This window comes from Xiphophorus hellerii, chromosome 16, assembly GCF_003331165.1.
Source record: "Xiphophorus hellerii strain 12219 chromosome 16, Xiphophorus_hellerii-4.1, whole genome shotgun sequence".
Lineage (NCBI taxonomy): Eukaryota > Metazoa > Chordata > Actinopteri > Cyprinodontiformes > Poeciliidae > Xiphophorus > Xiphophorus hellerii.
Window position 1 is genome coordinate 9,310,039 of NC_045687.1, and position 10,821 is coordinate 9,320,859.

Sequence of the window (10,821 nt, forward strand, 5' to 3'; positions counted from 1 at the left end):
GGCGTCGCAGAGCAGAACATATTTGGAACAAAATGCCGTACGGTTTGTTGGTAAATCTTAAATATTGTCTCTAGAAATAAAAAGGTAGAGACACGATTGTGGGTTTTTTTGTAATTATTTTGTCAAAAAACGGTAAAAACAAAAAAACTTGCGGCAGAGCTTTTAGAGTTGCAGAAAGATTTTAGGTCGTTTACAAAAGATGAGCACATAAAACAAGTTTTAGTTAATCATAATTTGCTTTTAACTTATTATTGTTTAAGTTAAAACAGATATTCTTTGTTATAAAGCCGTACCAAAACTGTTTTCAATACATTATTTAAAAATGGCATTTAGTTTAACTATCCAGTTCTTAAATAGAATATAATAAAAATGAAATAATTATAATGAATAAACAGACATAAGCCTATTTTAAAGACAGTTATTGCAGAATTGCAATAAACTGATTCTAGATTAACATTATAGATGAACATTATTAGAGGTTCGGCATCTAATAATGTGTGCAACATAAATATCTCTATTGAAAACATAAATGAAACATAAACTATAGAAAAACTAAAAGGAGGATGCACAGTTGACATTTCTTACAAACAAAATTAAACAAAAAAAATCTCATAATATAACTATTATATACCTTTTTAAGTCAAAAAGAAAATAAAGGAGCTAGGCTTTTAAATATATATTTGGAATTACCCTTTCAACATTTGTTGCGAGTAATACATTTTGTGTTCCTATTCAAACTTCAGAATGTTTTTTAGGAAACGAAACAAAATGTTTATTTTCCTGTATGAGTGCAGTGTTAGTTTCTATTTCAATTTCTAAGTTCAAAAGGATACAGACACACTGACAAGATATGGAACAAAATATTTATCTTAAAATTTAAAGTGTGGAAATGCACATGTTTTAATATGTCCAATACATATGTATTTTTTCAATTACACAAGAGTTTGTCAGGTAATAAAAGTACAAATTTAATAATGGTAAACATATATAGAAAATATAAATAAAGGTTTCATACCTTCTATATTTGAACTTTAATTCCAATTAGTTAAATTAGTTGAGGGGGTTAGCCCCATAATGTGGGTATAAAACAAATAACTTCAAATTATAAATACAGTAAGAAGACTAGAAGGTACTTTGTCAAACTATTTTTGTTTTGTTTACAAATGAACACGATTTACAAGGCCCCAAAAAATAATCCCCCCATATCTTCCTTAGAATTTTTTTTGAAAATGCTGCAGAAATTCCAAAATCCTAACAATAAAGTAGGGATATGAAGGTCTTGGGTCTTTCTGCATGGTCTTTCGTGTATTTGCTGGTTCTCTCTGGGTACTCCAGCTTCCTCCCACAGTACAATAAACATAACTGTTAGGTTATTCAGTCTGTCTACATTTACATCGGGTATAAGTGTGCGCATGTGTGTCTCTTTGTTGCCCAGTGACGGACTGGCTGTCTGTCCAGATTGAATAAACTGCTGGAGCTAACCACCAGCAAGAACAAGGGAGACACTTGATGAAAGGATTCCTTCTGTTTGCATCACCTTGTTTGAGGTCTGGAACAAAGCAGAAATTGTGGTATTAATAAAATACAAAACACAAAATCTCTAAAGACAATTCAAAAAATTTGCTCAATAAGTTGTCAGTTCAAAAAGATTTATTAAAACCTTAATAGATTCACTGATATATTTCACCTGTTTATTTTTGTTAATATTAAGGATTATGGCTGATGAAAATCTGAAAACCATTTAGGTAGAAAGCTTGAATATTACCAGAGATGAATAAAAGGCGTTGTTAAGACAGTCAGGAAGAAGACTGCTGATAGTTATCTGTTGGTAGATAGACACTAGCACCCTCCCCCAGTTTCTTTAAGCAATTCTTTATGGAAAAAAGAGATTGGTCTAATGTAATATTAATATTCCAATGTTCTGAGGTTAACTAAGGCGTACCTCTACTGGTATAGAGAATATTGATGAAAAACCCCTATGAGAGTAGCGAAGTTTTTTTTTTTTCCAAGTCTGTCTAACTTGTTTATTTCTGACACGCACAAGCTCGCCCCTGAACAACTTGAACGAGTGTTAACAAAATGGCAGAAGTATGAGTAATGTCACAGGAAGGTGTCACGATTAAACCTCACAGCTCGTCATGGTGTAGTTTTATGAAATGTCAAGTCTAAATATCTACACTGAGAAAGGTTTGCCTAAAGTTAAACGTTTATTATACTTCTCATTAGTGGCCTTTCTAAATGACAGCATGCTTCAGAATGACACAGACCTGCTATATTGTTGTAGTGGAGCTGTCTACCACTACGGAACGGAGAACGGGTGATTTATGTTTCGTTCTTGTTTTCAGTCGGTTTGGAGTCCTTAAAACCGGAGCAGCAGGTCGAGTTTCCCCTGTGGACTTCACAGCACCGCCGCATGTTTCGGATCACCTCCTCGCACATACTCTCCATGTACTTATTAGCTGCAGGATGTGGAAGGAGTTAGTCAGATATCCTCATAGGCTTAAGGCTAAAACAACATCTGAAGCACCTTGTAAACACTTCTGGATGGCGCATGCCTGCTTTTGACACGGATCTTTCTGTGGCATTTCTGAAAATGAGTCGAAGACGCATTTTATAACATGTTATATTTCAAGAACATGGTAATGGACTCAAAGTGACTCTCACCTCTGTAGATAACATTGAGGCTAACCGCTACGTCTTACCTCTACACTGTTTTGGTCATGTGACACATCGACAGCGAGTCGTCACTTTAAAAAATAAATAAAGGGCGACATCTTGTGGAGGGAGGCAGGATGACATATAGAACCTTTAAATAAAAGAGCCTAAACATTTCAAAAATCTTGTAAACTTTTAGGCAAATATGTGTGCATGACAAAACCTTTATAATTTAAAGCTGTACACTTAAATTACCTATATGAGCTAAAATGACCACTATACTAATAGCTCATATAACTTAATAAACAAATTATTGTTTTTGTTACAGTAAGAAGCAGAACATCTTTAAAAGACATGTGCCTCAGTAACCAATTTTAAAGTGAATTATCACTTTACCACAGCAGATATCTAAAATTAGACAATCACTGTACTGATTAGTCATCTAAAACATAGTGAGGGTCAGACAGGCTGAAAATGAAACAGAAACGATGAACAAATGTGATTATATTAGAAGGCATTACATCATTTCATGTACTGCTGGACTTTATTGCTTAACAAAACCCAAGACTGACATTAGTAATCTAACAAAAACAAAAGGCATCATCATCAGTAAGTGAAGCAGTTAGTAAAAACCTTATTTTTATTGATAACAATAAGAAAATCAAACCAAGAAACAGCTCGTATTTACAGCAATTCCCTGCTGCTATTCATTTTAGTGCCAATAGTGGGTGTGTGTCTGAAATGTTCCATAAATTCATTAAATTAGTAGGTAAATAACACTATCATAAATATTTACTATACAACAAACATCACATGTAAATTTTAAAATGTGAAATCTACCCTAAATCATATATATATATATATATATATATATATATATATATATATATATATATATATATATATATATATATATATATATACACCGCTCAAAAAAATAAAGGGAACACTTAAACAGGTGTTTAACACTTAAAGTGTTCCCTTTATTTTTTTGAGCAGTATATATATAAATGACAGTTACCAAACATAACATTTTCTCTATGGTATCTAACTCTGGAGGGTAACATGATCCTCATCAACATCTGCTGAATCATAAATGTGTCATAGTGTCATAATTTCCATCTTCAATGCAACAACAGTTAAATCAGTTCAGATGAATTTTCCCTGTGAGTCAGACAGCGCGCCAACTGATCCGTTGTAAAATAGCAGGCTTCAAACACCTGAGCAAAAGCAAAAGGAGATTTCAGGGTTAGGATGCAGAGCTTGGAACATTTTAATAACCGCAGCAACATGTAAATCTTCCCTTTACCTTTGATCTTTTCTTTGATAATGAACTGCTTGCTCTTTTTTTCCAGCGTGTTTGAGGCAGTGCATGTGTAAGTGCCTGGGAGCAGCGAGGAGGAAGTAATAACAGCTTCTGCTTTCATTTTCTCTTCTGTGGGATGGATGGACTGCCAGCTATATACAGGCCCAGGGTTTCCCATGGCTGTGCAGTTTAAGATGACTTCAGCTCCTGCTGTAAAGTCTAACACCTCTGTTTCAGGACTTAGAAATGTTGGGGGAACTAAAAGGGAAAAGAAAAAATAGCGGTGTTTAATTTTCAGCATGTATGCACATTGCTGTGTAAAAGTGTTCATAGAACTTGAACTTTTTCCATTTTTTCACATTTCAGTCCAAAAAGGTAGGATATTTAATTGTAAATCGCATGATAGACCAACACAAAGTGAATGCTGAGCAGAAGAAAACGATAGAGTGTTCAAAAATCTTTACAAATAAAAATCTGAAAAGGCACAAGTCCATAGCACAAGTGTCCACATTGGCTCTTAAAAGCTTTGGGTAAAATGATGAAGATATAACTAGTACATATAAATACAGATAATATAACAAATAAAGGTTTAAAAAGCTTTGAAAGTTTTACATGAAATATTTGCTCTGAATTTCCACAACAGACTGACAAAGTGCAAGTAATATTCATCATCCGTTTATATCTGTTATATTTTTCACAAATATCGCCATCCACTTGGAATAAAAATGTATCCATTCTTTTTTGGCAAGTGTTCTATTCTTTTATCGATTTTAACAGCTAAAAGTAGAAATGAAGTGGTTGTTTATTTGTTTTTGTTTGTTCTTTAAATAACAACCCATTTCTAAAGTTGTAGAAATGTAAAGTTGTCACTATTCATTGTTAAAGGAAGTTGACAAACTCATGAAAGAATGGCCAAGTCAAAGTTCAGACCTAAATCCTGGTGAGATTCTAAGTTCATAGATCCTATTATGTTACATTTTCTTTTGAGTTCACATCTGTGCTCTACCTTGTGTTGGTCTATAAAGTTTTTTATACATATACATACATAACATAACTCACAGTATACGGACACAGCGAGGGGCTCTGAGGCCAGAGTGGGAGGCGGCTGCGGTCCCTCTGGTCCAAGGTCCAGCTCCGCAACACACTTATACTCTGCATCGTTTTCTGCTTTTGTTGGCGTGATGACGAGGATAGAGGACACTTGTACGGGGGAAGAAGATGTGAGGTCAGAGAAGGAGTGCTGATAGACCTCAGTCTGACCTCGGTACCACCTCAGTGTGAGGTACTGAACAGGAGCTATATTCTGAACCTCACAGAGCAGCTGGTACTCTTTTCCTTCCACCATGGGGCCAGTGTGGTTCGCCTGCCTGATGGAAATGCTGTCTGGAGTTTCTAGGTAAATAACACACATATTTCTAGTCAGGAAAATAAGTTAATTTAAGTTGCAACCATATGCTAATGTCAAGAGCTGACTCACTGTAAAGAACAAGGTTGAGTTTCTCCTCACACTGTCTCGGAGCTGTGAAAAAAACCCCATAGCAGATGGGCTCCTCTATCCACTCAATAAGGCTGTCTACCTTCCACTGGACAGACCGGTCCTCCTGCGTGTGCACCGCACCGATGGCCGACTCCCAGCCCAGGACACGAACTGGGCGTGTGGCTTCACAGCTGACCGTCACCGACTCCCCGAAGCCCACCACAACCCTGGATGGCTTGAGAATAAGGGAGCAACCTTCTCCTGACACTGGAGGAGACAGCGTCAGTTGCCAGTAAGCGATATTGTGTCATGAAAAAGAATCTACCCCCTTACAGATTTTATGCTTTTGATTTCTTTTTCACACCTAATTGTCTCAGGTATAAACAAATACTCAATTCATTTTAATGGGTAATGCAGTAGGACAGTGACCCACTGTCCTACTGTGGATCATCAAATCATCAAGTTTACACCTAAATACCACACAAAAACAAGGATTTGGAGTGGTGTAGTCCAGGGGTGTCAAACTCCAGTCCTCAAGGGCCGCTGTCCTGCAACTTTTAGATGTGCCTCTGCTGCACCACACCTGAATGGATTAATTAGGTCATTAGCAAGGCTCTGGAGAACTTATCTACACAAGGAGGAGGTGATAAAGCCATTTCATTTCAGTGTTTTGTACCTGTGGCACATCTAAAAACTGCAGGACAGCTGCCCTTGAGGACTGGAGTTTGACACCTGTGGTCACTAGACCACATTTAAATTTTATTGAAATGTTCTTTTTTATCTCAAAGAACCTTCCAAAGTTGGTAAATTAAAACAAATTCACTAAGATATGTGGACCAGAATTTCTCCAGAGTATTTACAACTCTCATTTCAAGTTACTGCAAATGCTTGATGGCATGTGGTGCTGCTAACGGTGGGACCAGAAAGGCGGATTAACTTTTTCACATAGGGTCAAGTTTGCTTGAATACCTTTTTCCCTTACAAAAACAGTCATTTAAAAAGTAAATTTTTCCAGGTTTGATCATCTTGTTAGACCTTATGAAACGTCTATGTTAAAAACAGAAGAAATCTGTAAGAGGAAATAATTTCACCACACTGGTAATGAAAACTACCATTCCACGGAGAGTCTAAAATAATGGGTTTAATCATAATTTTAACACAAATTAGCTTTTGTCTAAGTTTTTCACTTTTTTTTTTTTTTTAACATTCACTAATCCCACCATAAACTTGATGCGTCCGACTGTTAGTCCTAACTTTTTCATTTGCATCACCTTTACATCAACATTTCTGTCCTGTACATCATCTATATGCAAAACAATTGAGAATAAACATGTAGTCCACAACTTCTTACCTTTATAAAACATGCAAAGTACGAGTATCCAAATAAGAAAGTTGTTTCCCATGGTACTGTTTCTTCTTTTTTTTTTTAAGTTGTCGTCGACTGACAGAAAATTCCAACTTGAACCACCCTGGCAACTCTGCAGGGAACTATGTTGGAAGAAAGCAGAGATCCCTCCCAGCTGACTTTACAGATGGGAGGGGGTAAAACAGGGGAAAAGTAAAGGGGAAGAGTGGGAAAGTTAACACAGCCCATTATTTCTTTCATATTGAATTAAAAGCTTTGAAATACATCAGTAGATGTGCAACAGGAATACCTGACCCACCGGACACTTACAGCTAGGACACTTACAGGGACAATTTGCTATTTCAACTGCACTCACAAAACAAATGAAGTCATAAAATATTTTAGCGCTTATTTTAGGTCTCATAAAAAGCTGTTTATAATAGCTTGTTTTCAGTTCCTCTTGCACGCTTGTTTGAGCCTGCCTCAGGCCTTCATGCTTTGTTAAGTCCCAGCAGGCAGGAGAGCTGGTCTGCTGCAGCATATGAGTTTGTAAGACTCACACTGTGACCAGAATGTTGCACAGCATATCGGCTCTCAGTGTAACTGTGGTGCAAGAGAGCAAAAAAACCCAAAAAAACAGATGATTTTTAATGTATGCGTGGAGAGGACAGCTGGGAAACTTTACACCTTACAGTGTGCATTCTCACATCACTTGCAGCTTTAAATATGCCCCACCAAGTCCCCAGGATAAACATTTCTATTGTAAAATCTTTATCATTTAACTCTTTGTCTTGATGTGCTTTAGCCCATCTGCTAGGTTGCTATGGCAGCACAAGAGAAACATAAACAAACAGTTGACCTACTTTTCACCTAGGTTTCTGTTGGAAATGACAAGAGAATAACTCAAAGGACACAGTTTAAGGACAAAAATAATAATAAAAAAGTATTGTTTTTTATAGGATAACACATTCCCCTCTTTACATTCACTATGTTAGGATCTAATTAGTATGGCTTAGTGCTGTACGGCTGCCTGAAAGAAGCAGAGAAAAGGGTTCGAGGGACTGACAAAGGGGGGGCAAGGAAACACAGACGCTGTTTTGACTTTGCCTCAATCAGTATTCCGCTTAAGGAGGTCACTGAAACAGAAATTGGCTCAGTTATATGTTAACCTTTAGTTTTACAGATAATTTAAAATAGGACTAATTTATACTTGTTTTTTCTGTTTTATATTATTTTAATGTTTGCTTACTTGTACAAAGCCAATAAGGAAGCAAAAATGCAGAAATAAGTCCAACCCTGTCTGCGAGAAACATTTTCTTATTATTTGAGAATTTACATGTACTTGAGAAATCTGTCTCTTTCAATTTTTTCACAATTACAGAAGACAGCTAAAGCATTAGTTTAACCCAAAATTTAAGTAAAAATTTAAGCTTGAACCCCCTCCCCCCCCAAAAAATCTATTAATTCAACATCTTAAACAAGGTGGTTAGTGCCTCTTGCTCATTAAAGTTACCACAGAGTCATTAAATACTTTCCATCAGAAATATAACAGGAAACTAGAAAATTTCTGAAGAGATTTAACCGGGGCTTGCCAAAGCGTGCCCGTCGGTTTGGGCCCGGCGTTGTCATGCTAGAAATTAGCATCGATGCTAAAGAACGCTGCAATGTAATCAATAGCATGTGGAGAATCACAAGAACGTTAAGTAAGGTGGACGTGCACCATTCAGTATGATTTAAAAATTTGTCAAGGCTTTTATTTTGGAAGTTTTGTTAAACTTCATTTCAAAGGGCCAAACTAATCCCATGTCTAATAGTCATTGGGTTAAATTAGTTATATAATGCTCAAAACACAAGTAGTTGATTTAAAAATATTAAAGGCTTTTATTTTGAAATTTTTGTTAAGCTTCATTTCAATGCGCCAATCTAATCCTATGTGTATCAGTGCTTTGGATAAAAACGTCACATAATGCCCAAAAGAGCAAATACCTGATCTAAAAATTGTCAAGGCTTTTAATTTGAAATTTTCAGTATGCTTCATTTGAAAGGGCCAAACTAATACCATGTATAACAGATTTTTCCCATTGACTTATAATGGGGTTTTTTTCGTAGTTTTTTGCGAATTATGTCGCCACGTTAAGCCCAAATCCCACCAAAAGTAATAGCTCCAATGGCGTGAATTTTCTGCACGTTTTGATACCTCATTTGTAGGTGTGCACGCAGCGGTATGAGCCGCATTAACGGTTACGGAAGAAAAATAAAGATTAAAGAGACTCTTTGTTGGGTGTAGAGTAATAGGTTCCCGCCATTGCTTTGCATGGCAGGCCCCAATAAACTCACAGGTTTACACAGGAAATATGTTTATCAGATGTAAAACAGCTTTCAACAGATAACAGATTAATTTTAACACTAAAGCTTGAGTACCAGTGCATCAGCAAAAAATAAAATAAAATAAAAAAGCTATAATAAACTCTAGGTTCTGGCTATCCTTTGGTAAAAGGAAATATTTTATTCCGCTTCAGAAATGCTACACTACCTGCAAGGAGTAAGAAAAACAAGCAAACCAGTGGTATTGTGAAGATAATTCATTTTCCTGTAGGAAAGAGGAAATTTTATTACACTCTTGTTGTCACCACACCGAATCAGACTTGCAACATAAAAATTGATCTGTGTTTGATAAAACAGTCTATTTTGTAGGGCTCTATTACCATTATGTCCAATGAGGTTGAAATACAGTATTTGGTTGTTTCACCCGCAGCATTAGAGGCTACACATCTGTAGACTCCAGGAACACTAAAACCCAAAGTAAATGGGTTAGAAGCTGAGCTATACAACACATCAAAATATAGCATGCATTAGATAGCCACAATCCAGCCAGCTTGCACGTTTTTTAAATAGTACATATATTAAAAGAGTTTATATTCATGCCTAGTGAGGCATCCTCCCAGATGGGAGGTTGTATTGAAGCACATGACTGGTAGATGCTGCCTGCAGATAATCATAAAAAACATAGCCCACTATGGTGTGTTGATGTGAATTTTGTAAATTGAAACTCAAAGTGTCAAGAACCAAACATTTTTCTGCTTACAAGAATCAACTATTAGAGCAAGTTGTCAAACAAACTGAACATAAGACCCTTTATATAAATAAAAAAACCAAAACATATTTTACTTATTAACTAAGATAGTGTCCTGATAATTCTGGAAAATGTGATTCTACAAACTAGAATTTTGGAAAAATTGCAAAACACATTTTACTTTAATTATTTTTTTAAAATCTGTACCTCCTCAGCAATAAATTAAGCACACCATATTCTAATCATTGAAAATTGTACCCTAATATTTTTTATGTATATCTGTACCAAAGTTATGCCACTCTTGAATTATGGCCTCGCAACACACAAAATCACAAATGGCTTCCAGGCCATAATTTGGACAGCTGTGCTTTACTGTGTATATTCTCATATTCCTTGCAGCTATAAATATGCCCCAGCAAGTCTCCAGGATAAACATACTGAAAGTATGAAAGATTTTATCTTTCAACTCATCTGCTAGGTTGTTATAGCAACACAAGAAAAAAAAAATACAAACAGTTGACTTACTTTTTTATTGTTGGAAATGGCAAGGGAAAACTGTTTGAAGGCAGAAATGATTTTTAAAAAAAGTTTTATTTTATCAGGGGAAGAGAGGAGATTCTTTACATTCACAGTGATGTCAGGATCTAAACAATAGATGGCAGTGATTTTTAATGTAAGGCTGTCTGACAGAGGCAATGGACTGAACATTTGCTAAATCTATGTTCTGATTAATGATGTTCACAACACAAAAGAGCGATGCCACAATATTTTAACCTCTTAACTTAGTGGAAGTAAAACGACACTGATGTAAAAAAAAAAAAAACAACAACAACAACAATTGCTAATTAGAGTTAGATTTTGTCATAAATGAACAATTTCAAAAACAGTTTTGTGCTTTAAACAAATTGATTTTATACACAAATTATTTTACATTAGAACCATTTCAGTATGTAGCACCTACAAAG

The 10,821-nt window shown here is 35.7% G+C and overlaps 2 protein-coding genes across 4 annotated transcripts; both read right to left on the reverse strand.

The window, feature by feature from the left end:
* Window positions 1-847: 847 nt before the first annotated feature.
* cmc4 (C-x(9)-C motif containing 4 homolog (S. cerevisiae)) lies at window positions 848-2,754 on the reverse strand. 3 transcript variants are annotated; one of them, XM_032587358.1, is made up of 4 exons: window positions 2,665-2,753; window positions 2,528-2,587; window positions 2,268-2,459; window positions 848-1,549 (listed from the first exon to the last, which is right to left on the reverse strand). In XM_032587358.1, the coding sequence occupies exons 2-3, from the start codon at window positions 2,583-2,585 to the stop codon at window positions 2,323-2,325; spliced, it is 195 nt and encodes a 64-aa protein (XP_032443249.1). In that variant the 5' UTR covers window positions 2,586-2,587; window positions 2,665-2,753; the 3' UTR covers window positions 848-1,549; window positions 2,268-2,322. The 3 variants fall into 3 exon arrangements, with proteins under 3 accessions (XP_032443249.1, XP_032443250.1, XP_032443252.1); XM_032587359.1 differs by having other exon boundaries at window positions 2,703-2,721; XM_032587361.1 differs by lacking the exon at window positions 848-1,549 and having other exon boundaries at window positions 1,633-2,459; window positions 2,665-2,754.
* A 1,064-nt stretch (window positions 2,755-3,818) lies between these two features.
* Window positions 3,819-6,938, reverse strand: LOC116735440 (intercellular adhesion molecule 1-like). The gene is made up of 5 exons (XM_032587357.1): window positions 6,790-6,938; window positions 5,439-5,705; window positions 5,021-5,353; window positions 3,965-4,219; window positions 3,819-3,875 (listed from the first exon to the last, which is right to left on the reverse strand). Exons 1-5 carry the CDS (start codon window positions 6,839-6,841, stop codon window positions 3,868-3,870), a joined length of 915 nt encoding a protein of 304 aa, XP_032443248.1. The 5' UTR covers window positions 6,842-6,938; the 3' UTR covers window positions 3,819-3,867.
* Window positions 6,939-10,821: the final 3,883 nt, after the last annotated feature.

Bases quoted from the DNA above. Each gene is read 5' to 3' on its own strand.
- cmc4 (XM_032587358.1), bottom strand. From the start codon at position 2,585: ATGCCACAGAAAGATCCGTGTCAAAAGCAGGCATGCGCCATCCAGAAG. The intron at 2,460-2,527 runs GTGCTTCAGATG...CACATCCTGCAG, and splicing joins CATCCAGAAGTGTTTACAAG to CTAATAAGTACATGGAGAGT.
- LOC116735440 (XM_032587357.1), bottom strand. From the start codon at position 6,841: ATGGGAAACAACTTTCTTATTTGGATACTCGTACTTTGCATGTTTTAT. The intron at 5,706-6,789 runs GTAAGAAGTTGT...TGTCTCCTCCAG, and splicing joins ACTTTGCATGTTTTATAAAG to TGTCAGGAGAAGGTTGCTCC. The intron at 4,220-5,020 runs GTGAGTTATGTT...TTTCCCTTTTAG, and splicing joins CCTCGCTGTGTCCGTATACT to TTCCCCCAACATTTCTAAGT.